This window comes from Bufo bufo, chromosome 4 (assembly GCF_905171765.1).
Source record: "Bufo bufo chromosome 4, aBufBuf1.1, whole genome shotgun sequence".
NCBI lineage: Eukaryota > Metazoa > Chordata > Amphibia > Anura > Bufonidae > Bufo > Bufo bufo.
In genome coordinates this window covers 122,509,318-122,536,033 of record NC_053392.1, presented here as the reverse complement: position 1 = coordinate 122,536,033, position 26,716 = coordinate 122,509,318, and the positions used below count along the sequence as shown (strand labels likewise).

Here is a 26,716-nt window from a genome sequence, read left to right as displayed (position 1 = left end):
TCCCAAAAAGTGACCCCATTCTGGAAACTACACCCTTCAAGGAATCTTTTAGGCATGTAGTGAGCCCTAAAGGTGTTTCATAGGATTAGGAAACACATGACTGAAAATGAAAAATTACATTTTTTTCACGCAAAAGTGACTTAAGGCTCAAATTTTCCACTTTCACAGGGGAAGGGGAGGGGGCAGAGAAAATACACCTTTATGTGCTTGTAGCTCGCTGTTTTGACGCACAGCAAGCAATCTATAAAATATGGATTTTGCAAGCAGCCCTGAATACACAGACACGGATTTTAGGTGCCATGTCTCAGTTAAAAAATTCCTGAGGTCCCCAACAAATAAAAACCCCAAGAAGTGACCCCATTTTGGAAAGTGCTTTCCAGCAAACAGGTGTCTGACAGAAATGAATATGTACTGGTTGGTGAAAAGTGGATATGTAAGCAATGCGGACAAAATTTGAAATATAAGGTGGTAAAACTACAGGGAGCATCAAGGATGAAATTATTCCATGGATGAGTGGTAGATTCTAAAACACTCCTTCATGCATAGGCCAGGTTTTTCAGGGCAGGTATCGCAGTGGTAAATGGTATCCTTCCTAATCCCCCCTTTTGAACACACTGCATCTTTCTTGGGTCCTTCCCTTTCTTGCTGTCTGGGGGACTTCACCTAGGAAATGTTGTCCTGGTACAACACGGCCACTGTGACTTACAGAAGTACTGGGGCCCTCTTCTGCTTGGTTTGGAAGAATTAGGGCCTTGATCACTACTTCTTAAAAGTGAAGAAATGTTCCTGCGTGTCCTGTAGACTTAAATAGCACATATGCATTGCACATTGCCATCTGTGCAATGCCTTCTACCCCCCTCTACCCCCTCATCATCATCATCCACTGATGAGGGACCCTCTAGGATATGCCCCCAGAACAATAGCTAAGGCAGCCCCCCAGAGTGAGCCCATATGGACCCCACACCCTGATGATTATCAGCCCCAAATTCCAGAGTTTGTGGGAAACTCTGGAATCCAAATTGACTGCATGGGCTTCACAGAAATGTTTTTTCTCTAAATCTTTTTCAGTGAAAATGTTGTCAATTTTATCGTGGCCCAAACAAATTTATATGCCCAGCAGTTTATTACCCAGAACCCCACATCACCATATGCAAGACCGCTTGGTTGGACCTCAGTTACAGCAGCAGAAATGAAATTCTTCTGGGGGCTTGTGCTGCATATGGGGCTTGTTAAAAAAAAACTGAAATTAGACAGTATTGGAGTGTGGATGTCTTGTACCACACTCAAATATTAATGAAATGCCATGGCCCGGAATAGATTTGAGTAGATTTAGAAATTTTCACATTATAATAATAATGCATTGTATCCGACCCCAAATGACCCAACATTTGATCGGCTTTTTAAAATTAGGCCCATCCTTGACCACTTCAGCACCAAGTTTGCTGAAGTGTACACCCCAGAACAAAATATCTGTATAGATGAGTCCCTGGTACATTTCAAGGGGAGGGTAAGATTCCGCCAGTACCTGCCCAGCAAGCGAGCAAGGTATGGCATAAAAATTTATAAACTCTGTCAGAGTAGCTCCGGGTACACCTATAGGTTCCGGGTTTATGAAGGGAAAGACTCCCGGATTGAACCCCCAGAATGCCCCCTGTCCTAGGAGTTAGTGGGAAACTAGTCTGGGACTTACTGCAGCCGCTGCTGGATAAGGGTTACCACCTCTATGTGGATAACTATTATACCAGCATACCCCTATTCATGTCCCTAACTGCCAGAGGTACGGTGCTGTGGCTTGCGGCACAGTAAGCAAAAATCAGAGAGGCCTCCCTAGATCCCTGATAGGGCAACGACTGAGAAAGGGTGAAAGCAGGGCTCTCCTCTATGAGAACATAGAAAATGATCCTCCAATAAAAAATAATTAAACTCACCTTAATCCACTTGCTCGCGCAGCCCGGCTTCTCTTCTGTCTTCTTTTTTGCTGTGTGCAGGAAAAGGACCTGTGGTGACGTCACTCCGGTCATCACATGGTCCATCACATGATCCATCACCATGGTAAAAGATCATGTGACGGACCATGTGATGACCGGAGTGACGTCACCACAGGTCCTTTTCCTGCACACAGCAAAAAAGAAGACAGAAGAGATGTCGGCTGCGCGAGCAAGTGGATTAAGGTGAGTTTAATATTTTATTTTATTTTTAACCCCTCCAGCGCTATTGTACTATGCATTCGGTATTAAGAATGCTATTACTTTCCCTTATAACCATATTATAAGGGAAAATAATAATGATCGGGTCTCCATCCCGATCGTCTCCTAGCAACCGTGCGTGAAAATCGCACCGCATCCGCACTTGCTTGCGATTTTCACACAGCCCCATTCACTTCTATGGGGCATGCGTTGCGTGATAAACGCACACTATAGAGCATGCTGCGATTTTCACGCAACGCATAAGTGATGCGTGAAAATCACCGCTCATGTGCACAGCCCCATAGAAATGAATGGGTCAGGATTCAGTGCGGGTGCAATGCCTTCACCTCACGCATTGCACCCGCGTGGAATACTCGCCCGTTTGAAAGGGGCCTTACTTCTCTCTGAAAGAAATCAGTGCTGTTTATCAGCATATCTTTTTATAATCATAATTTTTTCATATTTTTTGGTTGATATTTCAAGGCTTCTTAACTAATTATTAGCTACTCGTAGACTTTATTTCAAGTTACAGCAGCTTACGATGGTCACCTTGAAACCAATTAATATTGTAACTTGCGGAAACACTTTATGTACTACTTAATAAATCAGTCCAAATGAAGCGCATTTGGGAAGGGGGAATCAGGAAAAGGCTGAGTCTCTTACGGCCCTGAGGTCTGACTGTTATTATATAATACAGTGGTGCTTGAAAGTTTGTGAACACAAGGACACAAGTCCTAAAAGAAGATAAAGATAACCAAATCCAAGTATTGAGTCAAAAATATTAGACTTGGTCATTTATTTTTTGAGGAAAATTATCCAATATCACGTCACATGTGAGTGGTAAAAGTATGTGAACCTTTTATTTCAGTATCTTGCGTGACCCCCTTGTGCAGTAATAACTAGTGATGATCAAGCATGCTCGGCAAAACACCAGTTCGGCTTAAACGTCTCAATGCTCGGCACATACCGGTATTCAGCCGAATACCGCATGTGCTTGAGCGCAATGCTCGAGTCTCCGCCCCGCTGCTACGCAGACAGTAAATGTGCAGGTAAGTACTGCCCTCACTGTAATGCTGTAGCCATGTTGGCTGCTGGCATTACAGTGATTGGCTGGCCGGAATGCGTCATCGGGTGCTATACAGTACCCGATTATGCATGTTCGGCTCATTCTTTGTCAGGGAGAGCTGTGCTGAGGAAGGGACAGACAGTGTAGGGAGTGATTTAAGAATATTTTTACCACCAAAGAGACTTTTTCAGAGACCCAAAAGTCCTTTTAAGGATTATTGTGTGTTGCAGCAGCAATCTATATTTTTAGCGCAACCTGCACTAAATAGCGTACAATAGGCCGGTGCAGACAGCGACATTAGCTGCGACACATCTCCAGTGTAAAGTGTGTCCATCCAAAAAATATCTGTGACATCCAGTGTCCTTTTTCCATAGACTGTGTCCGCTGCGGACAATGAAATTAGCTGTGCCACATATCCAGTGTCCTTTTTCCGTATACGGTGTCCGCTGCGGACAGTGACATTAGCTGCGCCACATCTCCAGTGTAAAGTATGCGTATCCCAAAAAAATCTGTGACATACAATGTACTTTTTCAATAGATGGTGAACGCTTCTGACAGTGATATTACCAGGGCCAAATTTGCAGTGTAACGTGTGCGCTGAAAAAATGTATCTGTGATATACAGTGTACTTTTTTGCATAGACGCTGCGGACAGTGACATTACCGGTGGTACCTCTCCTGTATAACGTTTCCTCATCCCAAATACCTGTGACATTCCCTGTAATTTTTCATTAGCCGCTGGTGACAGCATTGACATTACTTGCGTGATATCTCCTGTGTGACGTTTCCACATCCCAAATACCTTTTTTAATTTGTTAGCGCATACACTTCCAAATCCTACACTACTGTACGTGTGACAGACTTTCAATCATATATAGCATTTAATATGAAGAAGGCGAGCAGCAATGGACTTGGCAGTGGCCGTGATGCTGATGGCGCATGCAGAGGCCGTGGCCCTGGGCACAGTGAAACTGTGCCTGCTGCCAGAGCACAAGAAAAACAATCATTCACGATACCTAGCTTCATGTCCCAGTTTGCAGGGCGGCGCAGGACACCACTCTTGAAGTCAGACCAGTGCGACCAGGTGGTCGGTTGGATTGCAGCAGATAATGCTTCTAGTCGGTTAAGCACCACCCTGTCTTCCACCAAGTCGAGTCTCAGTAACCAAGAGTCTGCTCAACCCAATCCTCACGATGATCTTCCTCCCACTATGGAGAGTCTGGGCAAACACATGATCCCACACTCGGATATTCCAAGGAGCTCTTTTCAGCGCCATTCCTTGATTTGGCCCACGCTTGAAGAGGGACAGATCTTCTGCTCTGATTCTCTTTAGCATCCACAATCACAAGAAGATGACGGTGGGGAATGGCAATTACTGTTTAATGAGGTGGATGATGATGAGATACAGTTGCCAATAACTCAACGGCAATTACTGTCTCAAGAGGTTGATGAAGAGGATGAGACACAGTTGTCAATCACTAAGGTAGTGGTTAGGTCAACAAGTCGGGAGGATGAGCAGAGTGAGGAAGTCAAAGAGGAGGTGGTGGACGATGAAGTCACTGACCCAACCTGGGAAGGTGGAAAGCCGAATGAGGACAGCATGTCACCGCCAGATCTCTGAGAAGTTCTGACAGACGTTCTTCAGTACCTCTTGCATGATGTTCTTTTGTTTTGGTTTTATTTTGTCTTCTCTCCTCCCTCTCCCAGCTGTCATCTATTAGCAGTGATCGCCTCCCTTTATATCCCATCCCATACTGCTTCACTTTGCGGTTTATACCACTTCCTGGATTGTGCTCACTGCTAGATGCTGCAACTGCTGGTTCCTGAGATAAGTCTATTCCTTTATTTGTGTTTTCCTGTTGGCTTGATTCTAGGTGACCCTGAATCCCTCCGTATTGAGTGCAGGGAGCCGGTGGTCGTGTCCCCTCACTATTATAGGGTTTTCAGGTGTCACTCAGTCTAGGTACGGGGGCATGCAATTTTCTATCATAAAGATCTTTGCATAGGCTGAGCAGTCAGGGAGAGCTCTAGGGCTTTTATAGGGCTCACCTATTTGTTCCTTAGTTTGGGATCAAGTCAGTAGGATCTTTATTTGTGACTTTTTCTGCATAACCATCCGTGACATTATAAACCGCCGAAACCGTCTTAAGCATGGATCCGGTTTCAACCTTGATTGACCGCATGCAGGGTCTTTCATTGGAGGTAGCAGATCTTCGTAAAACTGTATCTCAGTTTCAGGTGACCGGTTCTGCTTGAGTTCATGGAGTTTGTTCTGAGCCTAAGATCTCGCTTCCGGATACTTTCTCTGGGGGTAGTGAGAATTTTGTTCGTTTTAGAGAGGCTTGCAAACTCCATTTTTGCCTACTTCCCCATTCCTCTGGTGATGAGGAGCAGAGGGTGGGGATCATCATCTCGCTGCTCAGGGATAACGCTCAGTCTTGGGCCTTTTCGCTGCCGGTGGGGGCACGGCCCCTCCAATCGGTGGATGAATTTTTTGTAGCCCTGGGTCAGATATATGATGATCCGGATCGTATTGCTCTGGCTGAATCTAAACTGCGTCTTTTATGCCAGGGTAAACAGTTCGCAGAGATATACTGTTCAGAATTTCGGGGGTGGGCAGCTGATACTGGTTGGAATGATGCTGCACTCCGAAGTCAATTTTGCCATGGTCTTTCAGAGGGATTAAAAGATGCATTTGCCTTTCATGAGAGACCTACCTCCTTGGAGTCTGCCATGTCTCGGGCTGTTCGTATTGACAGGCGTCTTAGAGAGAGAGGAGAGATCACTCCTTCCTGTCATATTCAGTCCAAGAACAGTGGGGCAGTCTCATTCAGTGCGCAGGGGCTTCACTCTCTCTCAATCCCCTCTGAGTCTGAGCCCATGCAGCTGGGTTTGCTTGCCTCTAATAATAAAAGATTCAGCTCTCAGAAGAGGGTTTGTTTCTGTTGTGGACGTATAAATCATTTTGCAAATGTTTGCCCCTCTAGGAGATTCAGGGAGTTTGTTGAGGGTAATAATGAAACAAAAAGAAAAAAGTCCTCTAAAAACGTTCCATCTGTTACTATTGGCAAGGTTGATGCGGAAATTGAAGGTTTTCCATTTGCTTGTAGTTCCCGTTTTGTCCTACCTGCCAGGGTGGCACTAGAGAGCAAGAACACTGTTTGTGAGATTTTTGTAGATAGTGGAGCAGCTGTCAATCTCATTGATAATCAATTTGCTATAACACATGGTTTCCAGGTATGCTCTTTGGGAAAGGACATACCTGTTTTTGCTATCGATTCCGCTCCACTTTCTCAAAAATCGTTAAAAGGCATAGTTCACAATATCCGTTTGACTGTGGGTGATGCTCATGTTGAGGATGTGTCATGTTTCGTTTTAAACGGATTACCTACTCCTCTAGTGTTGGGGCTACCCTGGCTCACTAAACATAACCCCACCATTGATTGGCAAGCGAGGCAAATAAATGGTTGGAGTGACTTTTGCAGAGAATTGCCTCTCGACGTCTCTTTCAGAGGTTTCTACTAAGACGGTACTATCTTTTCTCTCTGAATTTTCGGATGTGTTTTCAGAGAGTGGTGTCCAGGAGCTGCCCCCTCACCGGGAATACGATTGCCCTATTAATCTCATCCCAGGCGCCAAGCTGCCTAAATCTCGTTTATACAATCTCTCTCTACCTGAAAGGGTCGCTATGCGTACTTATATCTCTGAGAGCCTGAGAAAGGGACACATCCGACCCTCGAAGTCACCTGTGGCCGCTGTTTGTTTTTTTTGTTAAGAAAAAAGATGGTTCTTTAAGACCATGTCTGGATTTCAGGGAGCTGAACAGTATCACAATTCGTGACCCTTATCCGCTTCCTCTGATCCCGGACCTGTTTAACCAGATTGTTGGGGCTAAAGTTTTTTCTAAGTTGGGGCAAACAACCTGGTCAGGGTCAGGGAAGGGGACGAATGGAAGACGGCCTTCAATACCCCTGAGGGCCATTTCGAGAATTTGGTTATGCCTTTTGGTTTGATGAATGCTCCAGCCGTCTTCCAACATTTTGTGAACAGCATTTTTTATCATTTAATGGGGAAATTTGTACTATTGTATCTAGATGACATTTAGATTTTTTTCTCCTGATTTCAAAACTCATAGGGACCACCTACGTCAGGTCTTGCTCATTCTGCGGGAGAGTAAATTGTACGCTAAACTGGAAAAATGTGTGTTTGCTGTTCCAGAAATTCAATATCTGCGTTTTCTTCTCTCCGCTTCTGGTTTTCGCATGGACCCTGAGAAGGTCCGCGCTGTGCTTGATTGTTAGCTTCCTGAGAATCAGAAGGCGCTGATGCGCTTTTTGGGTTTTGCCAATTATTACAGGAAGTTTATTTTGAATTATTCCTCTGTTGTTAAGCCACTCACTGACATGACTAAAAAGGGGGTAGATTTTTCCTCCTGGTCGGTAGATGCGCGTAAGGCCTTTTCTAGTATCAAAGAGAGTTTTGCTTCCGTTCCCATCTTGGTACAACCTGATGTCTCTCTGCCCTTCATTGTTGAGGTGGACGCTTCTGAGGTGGGTGTGGGTGCAGTCTTGTCTCAGGGTCCCTCTCCTGCCAAATGGCGACCTTGTGCCTTTTTCTCGAAGAAACTCTCCTCCGCAGAGAGAAATCACGATGTGGGAGATAGGAAGTTGTTGGCCATCAAGTTAGCTTTAGAGGAATGGCGCCATTGGCTAGAGGGAGCCAGACACCCTATTACCGTGTTTACCGACCATAAGAATCTGGCCTACTTGGAGTCAGCCAAACGTCTGAACCCGAGACAAGCCAGATGCTTTTTGTTCTGTTCAAGGTTTAATTTTGTTGTCACGTTCCACCCTGGGGTTAAGAATATGAAGGCTGATGCCCTGTCACGTTGTTTTCCGGGAGGGGGGAACTTTGAAGACCCGGGTCCCATTTTGGCTGAAGGGATGGTCGTCTCTGCTCTTTATCCTGAATTGGAGGCAGAGGTTCAGGCAGCCCAGGCAGAGGCTCCTGACCTTTGTCCTCCTGGGAGGTTGTTTGTGCCTCTCGCTTTACGACACAAGGTTTTTAAGGAGCACCACGATACTGTCCTTGCTGGGCACCCGGGGGGTAGAGCCACAGTGGATCTCATTGCTCGGAGATTCTGGTGGCTGGCTCTTCGTAAGACGGTTGAGGGTTTTGTGGCAGCCTGTGAGACCTGCGCTTTTGCCAAGGTCCCTCATTCACGGCTATCGGGTCCTCTCCTCCCGTTACCCATTCCTTCCCGTCCTTAGACACATCTGTCCATGAACTTCATTACGGACCTGCCTCGTTCCTCAGGGAAGACTGTGATCCTGTTGGTGGTGGACCGTTTTAGCAAAATGGCGCATTTCATTCCTTTTCCTGGGTTACCCAATGCTAAAACGCTGGCGCAGGCATTTGTTGACCGCATTGTCAAATTGCATGGCATTCCTTCAAACATAGTCTCTGATAGGGGCACGCAGTTTGTTTCCAGATTCTGGAAGGCTTTCTGTTCTCGCTTGGGGGTTCGGTTGTCATTCTCTTCTGCTTTTCACCCGCAGTCGAATGGCCAGACCGAGCGCGTCAATCAGAATCTGGAGACATATCTGCGCTGTTTTGTGACAGAGAATCAGGAGGATTCATGTTCTTTTTTGTCCCTTGCTGAGTTTGCTTTAAATAACCGTCGCCAGGAGTCCTCTGATAAGTCACAAATTTTTGGTGCATATGGGTTTCATCCGCAGTTTGGGACATTCTCTGGAGAGGGGTCTTCTGGTTTACCTGATGAGGAGAGATTTTCCTCGTCTCTGTCATCTATTTGGCAAAAGATTCAGGGTAATCTAAAAAACATGAGTGAGAGATATAAGCGTGTGGCGGATAAGAGACGTGTGCCTGGTCCGGACCTGAATGTGGGTGATTTGGTGTGGTTGTCTACTAAAAATATCAAACTGAAGGTTCCCTCCTGGAAGTTGGGTCCTAGGTTTATTGGGACTTATAAGATCTTGTCCGTCATCAATCCCGTTGCCTTCCGTCTTGATCTTCCTCAGACTTGGAAGATCCATAATGTTTTTCACAAGTCCCTATTAAAACCTTATGTCCAACCCACTGTACCCTCCTCTTTGCCTCCTCCTCCAATTGTGGTTGATGGTAATCTTGAATTTCAGGTCTCTAGGATCGTGGATTTCCGCATTGTCCGCGGTTCTCTCCAGTATCTCGTTCATTGGGAGGGTTATGGTCCTGAGGAGAGGATGTGGGTCCCAGTGGCGGACATTAAGGCCTCTCGTCTTATCAGGGCCTTCCATAGTTCCCATCCTGAGAAGGTGGGCTCTGAGTGTCCGGAGTCCACTCGTAGAGGGAGGGGTACTGTCACCGCCAGATCTCTGAGAAGTTCTGACAGACGTTCTTCAGTACCTCTTGCATGATGTTCTTTTGTTTTGGTTTCGTTTTGTCTTCTCTCCTCCCTCTCCCAGCTGTCATCTATTAGCAGTGATCGCCTCCCTTTATATCCCATCCCATACTGCTTCACTTTGCGGTTTATACCACTTCCTGGATTGTGCTCACTGCTAGATGCTGCAACTGCTGGTTCCTCAGATAAGTTCTATTCCTTTATTTGTGTTTTCCTGTTGGCTTGATTCTAGGTGACTCTGACTCCCTCCGTATTGAGTGCAGGGAGCCGGTGGTCGTGTCCCCTCACTATTATAGGGTTTTCAGGTGTCACTCAGTCTAGGTACGGGGGAATGCAATTTTCTATCATAAAGATCTTTGCATGGGCTGAGCAGTCAGGGAGAGCTCTAGGGCTTTTATAGGGCTCACCTATTTGTTCCTTAGTTTGGGATCAAGTCAGTTGGATCTTTATTTGTGACTTCTAGTTTTCTGCATAACCATCCGTGACACAGCAGTACATAGGGAGAGGGATCTGCTGCACCGCAAAAGGCTGGAAGAGACAGTGGGGTGGCAAAAGGGAGAAGGTGGGCCACATCAAACAGGCCCGAAACTGTTTCCTAGGGGCACACCCTTGCAGAAATCTCCCTTGCCAAGGGGTAGGTGTTCCGCAGTATGGCGCTTTTTTGAGGAAAGTGCGGACAACAAAAGAATTGGAATTTGCAACCTGTGCCATACAAAAATGAGCAGGGGTGTGAACACTAGCAACCTCACCACCACCAGCATGATCCGCTACATGGCATCAAAGCACCGTAATAGTTGGGCCGAACGCCTGGGTCCACAATCTGTGTCTGCGGGTCACACCACTGCCCCCTCTTCCCCCGTGTTATGTGCTGGCCAATCCCCTGTCCAAGAAGCAGGCCCGGATGCCTCCCGCCCTGCACCTGGACCTTCGCAAGCACCATCAGCGACCACATCCACTTCCGTGTCCCAGCACAGTGTACAAATGTCCTTACCCCAGGCATCTGAACGCAAGCGCAAATACCCAGCCTCCCACCCACAGGCCATAGCACAAAATGCACACCTTTCCAAATTACTGGCCCTGGAAATGTTGCCATTTAACCCTGTGGACACTGAGGCCTTCCGCAGCCTGATGTCGACAGCCATCCCGCGTTACGCAGTCCCCAGCCGCTGCTATTTTTCAAGGTGTGCCAGGCCCGACTTACACCAACATGTGTCCCGTAACATCACATGTTCTCTGACCAACGCAGTTACTGGGAAGGTCCACTTAACCACGGACACATGGACAAGTGCATTCAGACAGGGACGGTATATTTCCCTGACAGCATACTGGGTGAATGTTGTGGAGGCCAGGAGCAAGTCATACCCTGGGATGGCACAGGTGCTACCGACGCCAAGGACTGTGGGCCCTAATTCCATCAGGGTTTCCGCCACCACCTACGTCAGTGGCTCCAACCCCCACTTCTCCTCCTCCGCCTCCTCCTCCACTTCCACCTCCAAATTATCCGCGTGCAGCACCAGTCAGTCATCAGTCAATAGCTGGAAGCAGTGTAGCACTGCAGTGGGGAAGCGGCAACAGGCCGTGCTGAAGCTGATATGCTTAGGGGACAAACAGCACATCATTGAAGAGCTGTGGCAGGAAATAAGAGACCAAACTGAGCTGTGGCTCTCGGCACTTAACCTAGAACCAGGCATGGTTGTGTCTGATAATGGGCGTAACTTGGTGGCGGCTTTGGAGCTCAGCAAGCTCAGACACATCCCATGCCTAGCCCATGTCTTAAACTTAGTGGTTCAGCGGTTTCTCAAAACCTACCCCAATTTGCCTAAGCTACTGGTGAAGGTGCGCCGCGTGTGTGCACATTTCTGCAAGTCATCGACAGCTTCAGCCGGGCTGTCAATGCTGCAACTTGAAATTGCCAGTGCAGCCAGCCAGTCGCAGGGGCAACACGTGATGTGCACGGTGGACCGATGAGGGGCCAAATGATAACACACAGTTCATCAGTTTACTCACGGTTAGCAGAAAGCCTCCCTGGGCTGGCAGCACAGTGTTAAGGTGGACAGCACGAAATCCTCCGGGGCACGCTCTGTGTAGGGAAGCATCAGCCAAGATGGTGGTTGAGGTGCCCTTGAAGTTCGGGGTGCTTAGGGTGCTTGTTGCGGCTGAGTCCCTTGATGGTTTTTGTCGTGATGCCAGTACCGTTAATGGTGGTACAACCATTAGAAGTAATAAAGAGGTAGACAGTGGTAAGATGCAACTCACAACTTTTACTTTAGATGTCTTTGGTTGCAGCAGTACAAATATGCAGTCTCTTGATGGTACAGAGTTAATTCTGCAAATCCACTGTTTCTAGGCTTTTCAGGTTTGTCGTTTTGGAGCAGTGGGTTAGGTGTACCTGGTTCCTTTAGATGTGTGGGATCCTATTTCTTGTCTTTCCCTACAATCTGAATATTTAGACAGGAAAACTCAACTGTCTCTCAGAAGTTTGGTGTGGCTGCCTGAAGCTATAAATCCTCCACCATGCAAAGGTGTCTGTGGCCCTCAAAAATGGCTCTTATCACTGATGATTCCTTAGGAAAGCTTGTTTCTTTTCCAGGGAGGCAAACTCTTCTCCTACTGGTCAGGGATGCAAGTCTATAGTCCGGCCACAGAAGGAAAACGCTCTTCTGCGCCTCACATCTGAGTATCACCTACTAGCGAAGTTGGCTCCACTCACTAATCTGTGTTATGAAGTCTTCACTCTACATTTTCTCCCACTAATCTGATCTTACTACCTCAGATCTGCTCACTTCTGAACTACATTTTCTTATCTACCCTCATCACTGACTGACTAGGCCTGGCCTAGGTATATATATATAAGACCTGAACTTTATCCCCATCTAGTGGTGGGATGTATAAATTACACCTAATCTGCCTGTTAACAGGGATTTTGCAGATACATACATACAAAATTATACATTACAACCTAGTACTTTTGACAAGGTAAAAAGTGCTTTTAAGCAGTGCCCACACACACGTAGTGGGACGCTGCACCAGCTCACCGGCTGTTGTGCAACATGAGCCCGCATTGGAACTGTACGTTCCACATGTTGGCCAGGCTTTGTGAGCAGCAGAGGGCAGTAATGGAATACCAGCTGCAACATGGTCGTCGCCTTTCCAGTCAGCTTCCACTATTCACAAGCGAGGAGTGGGCATGTATGTCAGACCTCTGTGAGGTTTTGAGAAACTTTGAGGAATCAACACAGACGGTAATAACGCTATTATCAGCGTCACCATCCCACTTCTGTGTCTTCTCGCTGCTCACAATTAAGGACGACGCTTTCCATGTGGAAGAGGTGGAAATGGGGGAAGACATTACACAGGGTGATAGCCAGACCACCCTCAGTTTGTCTTCTCAGCGCGAATTGGACGATGAAGAGGAGGAGGAGGAGCAGGAGACGATTGCCTCCACTACAGAGGGTAGTACGCATGGAAGTTTAATTCCATCTGTTCTGCGTGGGTGGGAGGAAGAGGATGAGAAGATTGAGGGTGATCCTCCTGATGAGGACAGTCAAGTCTTGCCTGTTGGTACTCTGGCACACATGGCTGACTTCATGTTAGGCTGCCTTTTCCGCTACCCACGCATTATATGCATTTTAGACAACACAGATTACTAGTTGTTCACCCTGCTCAACCCCTTCTGAGGTGCTGATGGTGCCCCAGCTGCGTTGGCGACTTCCTCCTCTTCCTCTGCCTTTGCCGTGTGCTTCCACTGAGCCCCCGCTGTCAGGTGGTAATGCCATCAGCAGTGCGTCTACCAGCATGCACTTGCGCATCTTCCGATCACGCTCCAGTGACGAAATTAAGGATGGCACATTGTTTTTGTAGCTGGGATGCAGCAGGGTGGCCACCAAGTAATCAGCACTGGTTAGAATGTGGGCAACTGCAGCATGTAGTCGCTCATGTGTGCAAGGCTGCCCAGAGGCAATGACAAGCTGTCCTCTGTGGGAGGTGTATCGTCTGTGTACTCTGTATCCCCCCAGCCACGCTCCAGTGATGCCCATGCGCTGCTTTGGGTGCCACCCTGCTGTGAACACAGTTCCTCCTCATCATCCTCCTCTTCCTCATCCTCCAGAACTGTGTCCTGGCTGCACAGTTGTGTATCTGGCCTCTGTTGGTGCAGGAACCCACCCTCCGAGCCACTTGTGAATGACTGGCCTAATAACCGTGGAAATGATCCCTCTTCCTCCTCCTTTTCCTCCTGTGCCACATGCTCTTCCATCATTGCCTGAAGCGTTTTTTCAAGGAGACATAGAAGTGGGATAGTTACGCTGAGGATGGCGTCATCAGCACTGGCCATGTTGGTGGAGTCTCTCCAGCATGTGCAAGGTGGAGTTCCAACATGTGGGTATGTCGCATATGAGGCAGTGAGCAGGAAGGCCAAAGTTACGCTGCACTGCAGGCAGGCGAGCAACAGTAAAGTGAGAACACCGAAAGCGTGCACAGACGGCCTGCACTTTTTGCAGCATCTCTGACATATCAGGGTAATTTTTCAGGAACCTCTGCACCACCAAATTCAGCACATGAGCCAGGCAAGGGACGTGCGTCAAACCGGCTAGGCCCAGGGCTGCTACGAAGTTTTGCCCGTTATCGCACACCACCATGCCGGGCTTGAGGCTCAGTGGCACCAACCACTCATCGGTCTGTTGTTCCATGCCCGTCCACAGCTCTTGCGCGGTGTGGGGTTTTTCCCCCAAACAGATGAGTTTCAAAACAGCCTGCTGTCGTTTCACCCTGACTTTGCTGAAGTTGGTGGTGCAGGTGTTATGCTGACCGGATGAGGAGGTGGTATAGAAAGAAGCAGAGTAGGCAATGTAAAACGTCCTGCAATCCTCGGTGGCAGAAGCACATGCGCCAAACTGTTATCCGCCTCAAGCCCAGCCACCACTGCATTTACCCAGTGTTCAGTTAGAGAGATATAATGTCCCTGCTCATGCTTACTGGTCCACGTATCGGTGGTTATGTGGACCTTGCCACAGATGGCTTTGTGCAGTGCACACCTGATTTTGACCGCCACTTGGCTGTGCAGGGCAGGGATGGCTTGCCTGGAAAAGTAGTGGCGGCTGGGAACCACTTACTGTGGGACATCCACCGCCATAAGGTTTTTAAAAGTCTCCGTCTCCACCAGATGGAATGACAGCATTTCAAAGGCCAGGAATTTTGAAATGCTAACATTCAGGGCCAGGGATCGCTGGTGGGTAGGGGGGTACTTCCTCTTTCTTTCCAGTGTTTGGGGATGGACAGCTGAACGCTTCCATGGGACAGTGTGGAGATGCTTGGTGACGCTGGTGGAGGTGGTGTTGCTGCCTCATCCTATGTTTGCGGGGTGGCAGGTGCCACTGTCACTCAGAGTGGGAGGAAGAGGCCGTGACTGCAGCAGAAGAGGAGCCCGAGATCTTTCGTGGTTTTTGAGGTGTGTACTCCACTGCAGCTCATTCTTTGCATTTAGATGCCTGGTCATGCAGGTGGTGCTCAGGTTTAGAACATTTATGCCTCGCTTCAGGCTCCGATTGCACAGCGTGCAAACCACTCGCGTCTTGTCGTCTGCACATTGTCTGAAGAACTGCCACACCAGGGAAATCCTTGAAGCTGGCTTTGGTGTTCTCAATACCTGGGTGCCGTGGGCAGTAGCAGGTGTACTGGCTAGGGAATGGCCACTCTGCTTTTGCACCCTGCTCCCTCTTTTGCTGTTCAGCTGACGCTGTGTGACCACCATCTCTACCTCCAAACTGCACATGTCACTTGCATGACCTTGATTCCATGCTGGGTCTAGGACCTCATCATCCTCCACATCATCTTCTACCCACTCTTCAACCCTGCCTTCCTTGCCGATCTGCAGAAAGCAGTTGGCACCTGTGTTTTGTCATCATCAGAGATATGCTGCGGTGGTCCTCCCATGTCCACATCCTGAAACATAAGTGGTTGGGCATAAGTGCACTCAATCTCTTCCACTTCTGGGGCAGGGCTAGATGGATGGTCCACAGAAACCCTGCCAGCAGTCATCAAAAAGCATAAGAGACTGCTGCATGACTTGGGGCTCAGACTGCTTGGCTGATTTGCAAGGGGGTGAGGTAAAAGACAGATGCCCATGGGCTGCAGGTGCCAACTGTGCGCTTTCAGCAGGGGACCAGGTGGGAGACAATGTAAAGGAACTGGAGGCATTGTCAGCCACCCAATCTACTACCGCCTCTACTTATTCTGGCCTCACCATTCGTATACCGGTATTCGGGCCTACAAAATAACGCAGAACGTCCTGTCGTGTACATGCACCTGAGGAAGGTGTTTCATTTGGGCGTGTAGCTGGCAAAGATCGACCACGTCCTCTCCCTGCAACAGGAGCTCCACCAACCCCAACAGCACCACGACCAGGGCCAAGTCCCTTTTTTGATGCTCTCCTGATTCTTTGAGGTCACCCACTGAACTAACAAACGGATTAACTACAGTATATTAATTTCCCTGTCACGTATGCAGTACAGGTGTACCTCACACCAAAAATGGGTATATGTCACCCACCGAACTAACAGACGGATTAACTTTATTACTTTCCTTGTCACGGATGCAGTGCAGGTCTACCTCACACCAAAAATGGTTATATATGTCACCGACCGATCTAACAGATGGATTAACTATATAAATTTTCCTGTCACGGATGCAGTGCAGGTAAACCTGACAACAAAAATGGGTATATGTCACCCACCAATCTAACAGAGTCAGACGGATTAACTATATTAATTTCCCTGTCATGTATGCAGTGCATGTGTACCTCACAACAAAAATGGGTATATGTCACCCACCAAACTAACAGATTAACTATATTAATTTCCTTGTCACATATGCAGTGCAGGTGTGCCTCACACCAAAAATGGGTATATGTGACCCACTGATCTAACAAACGGATTAACTATATTAATTTCCCTGTCACGGATGCAGTGCAGGTGTACCTCACACCAAAAATGGGTATATGTCATCCCCTGAACTAACAGACAGATTAAATATTATATTTCTGTGTCAGGGGTACAAAGCTGGTGTATTGCACCCACAAAAAAAATCACTATAGGTCACCCACAGAAAAAATAGCCAGATGAGATTCCTAACACTTTCCCTCATTTCAGCTGCCTACTTCCTGTCCCTGCACTACTCAGAGCTGATGGGCGGTGCTACATGTGATCCAGCTTATATAGAGGCTGGGTCACATGATGCTCCGGCCAATCACAGCTATGCCTGTGGCTTCTAAGTGCCCACAGCTTAAAAGCTTGTTTATTGGCTGCCCTGCAGCCTTTCAACAAGCTTTATTAAATGCCTGAACACCGAACTCAAACCCAAACTTTTGCTGCAAAGTTCGGGTTCGGGTCCGGGTACCCGAACTCACAAAGTTCGGTAAATTAACACTAACAGTAATCATTTCTGTGCTTGGTGGTACTTGCCGCATTGAGCCTAGTGTATGTCACATTTCTGTGTGCTGCGTGGGGGGTTCAGTCTTAAAACTTTAAACAAACAGCCAGCATACTGCGCTTTTAGAAACACGCTCAAAACACAAAGCCCTCCAGATAATTATGCACTGGTTAAGAACATACAGTGTGGTAACAACGGGAACACACAGGCAGGCTTTCAGCATGTAACAATACAAAGTGTGATGTATGGCAGACAAAGAATATTTTTAAACTCAAGGATTTAATGTATGTGATTAAATAACTCAGTCTCTACTGCTGAGGCATACTAAACTGCAGAATGCTGTTCTACAATAGGTAACACGTCAGATGTAACATAACATTTAGTTAAATTGCTTGTGCCAATAAGGAAATTTATCATAAGAGAATTTTTTGGTCATTTTTGCAGTAGTTTGTAACAAATGTATAAAATGTTGGACGATACTTGAAAAATTTGGTGCATCTTTAACCACCTCAGCTCCCCTAGCTTAAACCCCCTTAATGACCAGACCACTTTTTACAATTCTGCACTACACAACTTTCACGGTTTATTGCTCGGTCATACAACTTACCACCCAAATGAATTTTATCTCCTTTTCTTCTCACTAATAGAGCTTTCATTTGGTGGTATTTCATTGCTGCTGACATTTTTACTTTTTTTGATATTAATCGAAATCACCAAAACTTTTGCAAAAAAATGACATTTTTCACTTTCTGTTGTAAAATGTTTCAAATATAACTACATTTCTATATAAATTTTTCTCTAAATTTATTGTTCTACATGTCTTTGATAAAAAAAAAATGCAATAAATGTATATTTATTGGTTTGGGTAAAAGTTATAGCGTTTACAAACTATGGTGCAAAAATGTGAATTTACGCACTTTGACTTTCTGAGCACCTGTCATGTTTCCTGAGGTTCTACAATGCCTAGACAGTAGAAACACCCCACAAATGACCCCATTTCGGAAAGTAGACACCCTAAGGTATTTGCTGATGGGCATAGTGAGTTCATGGAAGTTTTTATTTTTTGTCACAAGTTAGCGGAAAATGATTTTTTATTTTTTATTTTTTTTCTTACAAAGTCTCATATTCCACTAACTTGTGACAAAAATAAAATTTTACATGAACTCGCCATGCCACTCACGAAATACCTCGGGGTGTCTTCTTTCCAAAATGGGGTCACTTGTGGGGTATTTATACTGCCCTGGCTTTTTAGGGGACCTAAAGCGTGAGAAGTAGTTTGGAATCCAAATGCGTAAAAAATGCCCTGTGAAATCGTAAAGATTCTCATTGGAATTTGGGCCCCTTTGCGCACCTAGGCTGAAAAAAGTGTCACACATGTGGTATCGCCGTACTCGGGAGAAGTAGGGCAATGTGTTTTGGGGTGTATTTTTACATATACACATGCTGGGGGAGAAAAAATATCTCTGTAAAAGACAACTTTTCCCATTTTTTTATACAAAGTCATTTTACAGAGATATTTCTCTCACCCAGCCCTACTTCTCCTGAGTACGGCGATACCACATGTGTGACACTTTTGCAGCCTAGGTGTGCAAAGGGGCCCAAATTCCAATAAGTATCTTTTAGGAGGGCATTTTTAGGCATTTGGATTCCAGACTACTTCTCACACTTTAGGACCCCATTTTGGAAAGAAGACACCCAAGGTATTCCGTGAGGGGCATGGCGAGTTCCACTAACTTGTGACAAAAAATAAAATTTTACATGAACTCGCCATGCCCCTCACGAAATACCTTGGGGTGTCTTCTTTCCAAAATGGGGTCACATGTGGGGTATTTATACTGCCCTGGCATTTTAGGGGACCTAAAGCGTGAGAAGAAGTCTGGAATATAAATGTCTAAAAATGTTTACGCATTTGGATTCCGTGAGGGGTATGGTGAGTTCATGTGAGATTTTATTTTTTGTCACAAGTTAGTGGAATATGAGACTTTGTAAGAAAAAACAAAAATACAAAAAAAAATAAAAAATTTCCGCTAACTTGTGCCAAAAAAATAAAAATCTTCTATGAACTCGCCATGTCCCTCAAAAGTGATCTTTATAGCTCGCAGCGATTTTACGGTGTTTTTGCAGTGATCATAAAAAAAAAATTCTGTCACTGCGGTGGGGCGGACTGAACGCAAGTGTGCGCACAAGATCAGGCCTGATCGGGTGAACACTGCGTTTTTTGTAGAGCCTATAGAACATGTCTTATTCTTGTCTGCAATTGAGGACAAGAAAAGGCATTTTCTATATAGTTCTGGCAATGAGCAGATCCTCAAAATGCGGAAAGCACATTGCCGGTGTCCGTGTTTTGTGGATCCGTGGTGTCCGTGTTTTGCGGATCCGCGGATCTGCAAAACACATACGGACGTCTGAATGGAGCCTTACAGGGGGGTGATCAATGACAGGGGGGTGATCAGGGAGTCTATATGGGGTGATCAGGGGTTAATAAGGGATTAATAAGTGACAGGGGCGGTGTAGTGTAGTGTGGTGATTGGTGCTACTTTACAGAGCTGACTGTGTCCTCTGGTGGTCGATCCAAGCAAAAGGGACCACCAGAGGACCAGGTAGCAGTTAACAAAACAGCGTCTGATATACCTTTCAGGGGTTAAAAAAAAATCGCATCTACAGCCTGCCAGCGAATGATCGCCACTGGCAGGCTGTAGATCAGCTCGTTTACCTTCCGATCCTGTGAACACGCACTCCTGTGTGCGCGCGTTCACAGGAAATCTCGCATCTCGCGAGATGACGCGCCGATGTGTCCAAGAGGAACAAACCGACCGCCCGCAGGACGCATCCCTGCGTTAGGCGGTCGGGAGGAGGTTAAAGAGGTTGTCCCACAAAAAATATTCTACAGTTTTCAAACCAAGACCTGGATATGAATACTTTTGTAATTGCATGTAATTAAACTTTAGCATAGCCACTGAGTTATTCAATAAAATGTATCTGTATAGCGCCACCTGCTGTTTGTTTTATTTTTCTTATTTCTTTGTCCGGCTCAATGAGATGGCCACACATGCTCAGTTTCATCCTTCAGCTGACTCCTGTGTTGTTATAGGGAGAGAGCTGCAGCAAAATGGACATGCCCCCTTAGCCACAGCAGAAAAGACACTTCCCTTGAACTGTCAGCTTTATATAGATCTAGAAGAGCAATGAATGGATCCATCTGAGGTACAGGTCTGGTTCTAGCTTTGTTAGAAAAAGATTGTCATGTACTATATGATATCAGATTTTTATTTTTACATTAGTCATGGGATAACCCTTTTAAGTATAACAGTTCTGTCTTGAGTTAAATACTAGAAAGATAGATACATAGATTACAGGCAATGTCAAAAATGAAGGCATTATATAGAATGCCTACCATATTTGGCAAAAGTTTGGAATACGATTCCAAATAAGAGCGAGAGGGAGAGAGAGATTTAAATTAGCTTTCTTAAAGCTATCTGATGCCGGTAGAACTAGGATATGCAAATTTTCATATATTAACTGGTCTCCATAATAGAAATAGTACCCACCTAGAGGTTCCCCCCCAAGGCCTTGCAACTATAAAAGCTGTTTCTATCTGCTTTTCTCTGATAAAGGGCAATTCTTTTTCTGAATTGATTCGTAACCAATTTTTTTTATTTTATTTGGTGAACTTGAAACAAAGCAAACTCTGAAAGGTTTGCTCTTCTCTAGTCTGAAGACTTTCTGAATGCACTGAAGATAATTCCTGAACGTAGACCAATTTGGTTGTTGCACTGAAGTATTAATAAATATATTAATGAAATGTTAGCTATGAATAGTGATTCTAATATTAAATATTAATTAAACCTTGTTTTTTTTCTAGATTTGTTTTGTAAACCTGAAAGATGATTCACAACATGAAGCTTCACGGAAAGTAAGTCATAGACTCCACAAACTCTGCAGTACAGTAATAAACTTAAAACATACTGTAGGCCTTTGCTGGCCTACACTCCCTATTATAGCAGCATGTACAGTCTGAGAGAAAGCCTTCTAAAGCAATGTCTAGATAAATATTGTTATTATGTGGTGAGAAGATGACTACTAATTAATTATCAACTGTCATTAACCCACATTAACAAGCCCAACACCCCAGGAAAAAAGTATACACTGTATTCTGCCCGGAGACACAGGGATTGAGAGAACACCAAATAGATAATCCCTTCCACATACACTGCCTCCCTCAAGCAGCTGAATGCAGAGAGCACTGTGAAATGTTCTCTGCATTGATCTTTATTACACCCCTCCCCTCTCCTCTGAGGGACAGTTGTATTGTTCTCCTGGTTGGATGCTACAGCTGTCACTCAGAGCAGAGGGGAGAAACTGGGAAGCATCTTAGTGCAGAGAGTACTTCACAGTGAAGCTCCGCCTCCTGGAAACTTTAAGGAGCATAATCTGACAGAATACAACTTCATATTCACACCACTCCTGATAATAAAAGCTCCACAAAAGATGTGTTTGTCTTGCTATCATAGCCGACTTAGTGCTAACAGACTCCCTTTAATGTAATGGCTGATTGTTATATATAATGCACAATAATTAGTAGACATGTTCTCTTTTTATGTACCTAAACCACAACTGCTTTGTGTTTTAGAAGTTGGGTGAAGTTTCTCCAGATCTACAGAGGCTGATAAACTCCATGAGGTCACAAGAGCTGGCAGAGAATGAGATTCTACTGCTGAGTGGATTGTCTAACAGGAAATGTGAGCAGATTTTCGAAAACCAACAAGTAGGTATAACCGTCATCTACCTTAGAAGTCTTAATCTACTGAACCATTTAATGTATCTCTTATATATATAAAAATGAGTTTCTATCTGTCTGTCTGACTAAACGTCTGTCTGTCTGGACGTTCTTTATGCACGACCAAACGACTGGACCGATCTTCACCAAATTTGGCACAAAGGTACATCAGGTGTCTGGGAAGGTTTTAGACCTCTAGGACGTACCGTTCCTGAGATATTCTAAAAAAGTGACCCACATTAGCCAATACAAGCCTGTAAGTCTTTCTCTTCAAATCCCAACTCCCATAAACACAGTTTTACTCCAGGTTTCCATAACAACCCAGCCATTTTTCTTTACTGCTTGAAGGGGCAGGCACTGTGAAGATCACTGTTTTTAAAGGGGCGGGCACTGTGGAGGTCACTGTTATTAAAGGGGCGGGCACTGTGGAGGTCACTGTTATTAAATGAGCGGGCACTGTGAAAGTCACTGTTATTAAAGAGGTGGGCTCTATGAAGGTCCTTGTTAAAGGGGCGGGCACTGTGAAAGTCTCTGTTAAAGGGGCGGTCACTGTGAAAGTCACTGTTAAAGGGGTGGTTACTGTTAAAGGGGCAGTCACTGTAAAAGCCACTGTTAAAGGGGCAGTGATTGTGAAAGTCACTGTTAAAAGGGGCGGTCACTGTTAAAGGGGCAGCCACTGTGAAAGTCACTGTTAAAGGGGCAGCCACTGTGAAAGTCACTGTTAAAGGGGAGGTCCCTGTGAAAGTCACTGTTAAAGGGGCGGTCACTGTGAAAGTCACTGTTAAAGGGGCGGTCACTGTGAAAGTCACTGTTAAAGGGGCAGTCACTGTGAAAGTCACTGTTAAATGGGCAGTCATTGTGAAAGTCATTATTTAAGGGGCGTTCACTGTGAAAGTCAGTGTTAAAGGGGCGGTCACTGTGAAAGTCACTGTTAAAGGGGCGGTCACTGTGAAAGTCACTGTTAAAGGGGCAGTCACTGTGAAAGTCACTGTTAAATGGGCAGTCATTGTGAAAGTCATTATTTAAGGGGCGTTCACTGTGAAAGTCAGTGTTAAAGGGGCGGTCACTGTGAAAGTCAGTGTTAAAGGAGCGGTCACTGTGGAGGTTTCTGTTAAAGGGGCCTGCACTGTGGAAGTCACTCTTAAATGGACAGGCACTGTGAAGGTCACTGTTAAAGGGGCAGCCACTATGAAGGTCACTGTTAAAGGGGTGGTCACTGTTAAAGGGGTGGTCACTGTGGAAGTCAATATTAAAGGGGCAGATACTGTAGAGGTCACTGTTATGGGGAAACTGTAGATATCTTTTTACGACACACGGAAACATAAAATGAAATAGATGAAATATACCCATGCGAAGCCGGGTCTTTCTGCTAGTATTTTATAAATGAGGAACAGCCGCTCTTCCGCTCGCCCCTTAGACCATAAAGAAACCATAGATGAAAAATCTACTTAAGCATCCTTTCTAGACATGGAAGGATCTGGATCTTTTCACGCTGTGTTCTCCAGTGCCCATCCAAGGTTTCCATGAGGATCTCCTTGGACATATACATTTAACGGATCCGCCTGAGTGGTATCTATCCTCATAGGTGCCCATTGTGGGGACTCACTCTGGTAGACAGGATTAGCGGATGCAGTATAGAGGCAATAACAAGTTCTTTAGGTAGTCCTACTCGGGAAAACATCTCCATTAACTCCTTAGCTATGAGTTTGGCCGAGTGGCACCGCCTCCGGGCACCGAGTGGCGTCGTTTAGAATGACTAAGATGTGTTGATGCCCTCTGGCGGACTTCGTTACTGGGCTTATGAGGTCCATAGCTATTCGGTCAAATGGTACTTTGATAATCGAGAGAGGCACTAGGGGACTACGGAAATGTGACTGGGGGCTAGTTATCTAGCAGGTTGGGCAAGAATATGCTGGGCCAGTTAAACCGCTGTAGAATACGATCCTGAGTTTTCTGCAGCCCCAGGTGACCCCCCGAGAACATGTTGGTGGGCTAGATCGAACATGAGCTTGAAATAAGCCTTGGGGACCACCAACTGTTCAATAGGTTCACCCCGTAGTTGGTTTACCCAATACAACATATCTTGATGAACCACAAAAGGGGAAACAATGACTCTGCCCCAGGTTGTTGTGGTTCACCATCTACTATCAACACATTTTCCCAGGCACGGGATAGGGTTGGGTCCCGATGTTGGGCGGTACTAAAATTATCCCCGTAGAGACATTGAGGTCTGCCAATTCAGGACTCGGCGGCAAGTCCTCCATGTCTCCCACCATCACACTTAGCGGGGTTGTCTCCCCCTCTTCCACCGAAGTGGCGGTCACCCCTAATGCTGGCCCTTTGGTCTCAGGTTCCCAGGGTTCTGGTCTCCCCCCTGAGCCGGTCCACTCTGTTAGGGTTGCCCCTGTCTCATGGGTATCAGTCACTCTCATAGCAGGCCACAGTGCCGGGAAGCCGGGAAGACTCTTCCTATTATGAGTTCATAATGTAAATTGGTGGTGACGGCCACCTCGTGGGTCCACCTGCCGGCGACCGTGGACAGAGATACCAGGGCGGTGGGATAGTCCTTTAAGTCTCCATGGATGCACACGACCCCAACTTTTCGGTCAGTATACTCGTCGGGCTGCACCAGGGAAGCTCTTACCAGGGACACCAGACTCCCTGAGTCCACCAGAGCTACCGCCAGAGTGTCTCCCACTTCCATCTGGCAGAGGTGGCTATTGTCTATCGTCTCTGGGGTATCTGTTGCATACAGTTTCCTGGCATACAAGGAGTGGCGGTAACCATAGTTAGTATCCATGCGTTTGCCCTGATGGGGACAGTCGGCCTTTATGTGGCCAGGCTCCTGACACCGCCAGCAGACTATCGGAGCTAGGTCTGTAGGGGGTTTATCCCGGGTGGGTTTTTCTGGCACCAGTCGCCGGGTCTGGGGTGGAGATTTCTGGGGTTTGACTGCCCCCTCCCAAAATAACCCCCCTGTAGATTCCTGGTAGCCTCATAGCGCTCCACCAGGTCGACCATCTCAAGGGCATTACCAGGAGACACCTGGCCGATCCAGTGCTGGAGAGGGTACGGCAAAGCTCTCCAGAATACATCAGCCAACAGACGGTCCAGCATAGCAGTGGATCTCAGCACGTCAGGCTGCAGCCATTTTTGCAACCGGTGTAACAGATCATAATACTGAGGTCTCGCAGGTTCAGCCGGGTTAAAATCCCACTGATGCACCCGCTGGGCCCGGACCAGCACATTCACCCCCAGTCTTGCCAGAATCTCGCCCTTTACTATCGTGTTATCGGCGGCTTGATCATCTGGTAAGTCGAAAAACACCTGCTGGGGTCCGGATGCCAGGAACAGAGCGACGACCTCAGCCCACTGATCTTGGGGTAGTTTCTCCCTCACGGCCACCTTTTTGAACACCGCTAGATAGGTCTCGACATCGTCCGAGGGGGTCATCTTAGGGATCGCCACACAAACCGCTTTTTGGGCATCGTGGACGCTCTGGGATGCTCCTGCCGCTTGTAAAGCCATCACATGTTGCAATAGCAGCTGGTTGGTTTCCTGTTGCTCCTTATTAGCCTCCTGCTGTTGCAAGTTAGCCTCCGCAAGGGCTTTCAAGACAGGTGCCAACTTGTCGAGAGTTGTAATCTCGCTGGTTTGATGTAAGACATACAACTGTGCTCGGAAAAACAAAAATATTTCGGCCTTCACGCCAGCCTCACTGCACTTGCACGCATCCTCCACCAATTGTGGGGACTCGCTCTGGTAGACAGGATTAGCGGATGCAGGATATAGGCAACAACAAGTTCTTTGGATCAAACAGTTCAGCGTTTTATTCACACTTTAGGCAAGTGACAAAACAGTCATATTCAAACAAAAAGTCACCTTGCGGTGTTGGTGGTAATTCACACCATGCAGCAATTCTGCCTCAAAGAGTCCTTGCTGATAGCAGCACCAACCTGTTTTCACACCAAACAGGTAGCAAGCCTTCATCCAGACACAAGGCTCCTAGATCCAACACAGAGACCTGGCTTCTGAGCCCAGCTGCCTATTTAAGGGCAACCAGGTGCTGCCAAAAACCAGTATTTGACCTCAACTGGCTGTAAATCAGCCCAGCACCACACGCTGGGAGGAAAATACCTGTTTTCCCAGACCAAACCTCTCACTGTGTCACACCGTGTTAAAAAATGTTTACCATTTTTGTACTGGATAACTCTGTATAACATTTGGCACTCTGCTGCTCTATTTCATACATTAAAAAATTATTTCCCAAACATATAGGGGATATACAGTGTGAAAGGAGCCATAGATACATTTTTCAGTGTGTCGCCAAGGAGAGGAAAGAGTTAACACGTCTCATTATACCTATACTGTGCAGCACTAGTACAGTATCTGTAATAATTTCCACGCGTATATTTTTATCTGTCACAAACATATCAGTTAAATCCAATAATTTCTCCTGTTCCATTCCAGCGGAATCTATTTTTTAAGCTCTGCAATTTCCCATCATTACCAACATTATTTATATAATTTTAATGCCAGAAACAGACCATTACAGCCCACTTACACATCCCACAGTGAGTCATCACATCAAACAAAAGTGAATTCCCTAACTAGCTCCCGCTATACACCAACATGGTATGTCCTGCACCTACCTTTACAGCACTGTATTCATATCCTGATAGTAGGACAATTACCCTTACACCACAAGGGATAATTCCGAAAAATTTACCATAAAACTGAAGCACTTCTTTTCAGATCTAACAAATATTTCCCTCTATTTATGTAAATTGCATGTAATTATCTCTGTATGTGTAAATACAATACTGTGCAAAAGTTTTAGGCGGGTGTAGAAAAAGCTGCAAA

At 46.2% G+C, this 26,716-nt stretch overlaps 1 protein-coding gene across 1 annotated transcript in view; it reads left to right on the top strand.

The window, feature by feature from the left end:
* LOC120999043 (SPHK1 interactor, AKAP domain containing) overlaps nucleotides 1-26,716 on the top strand; it is a 268,238-nt gene that overhangs the window by 161,261 nt on the left and 80,261 nt on the right. Inside the window, exons 4-5 of the mRNA XM_040429919.1 lie at nucleotides 20,939-20,989; nucleotides 21,707-21,841. Of these exons, the coding sequence (XP_040285853.1) occupies nucleotides 20,939-20,989; nucleotides 21,707-21,841 (186 nt within the window). The remainder of the gene's footprint in view (nucleotides 1-20,938; nucleotides 20,990-21,706; nucleotides 21,842-26,716) is intronic.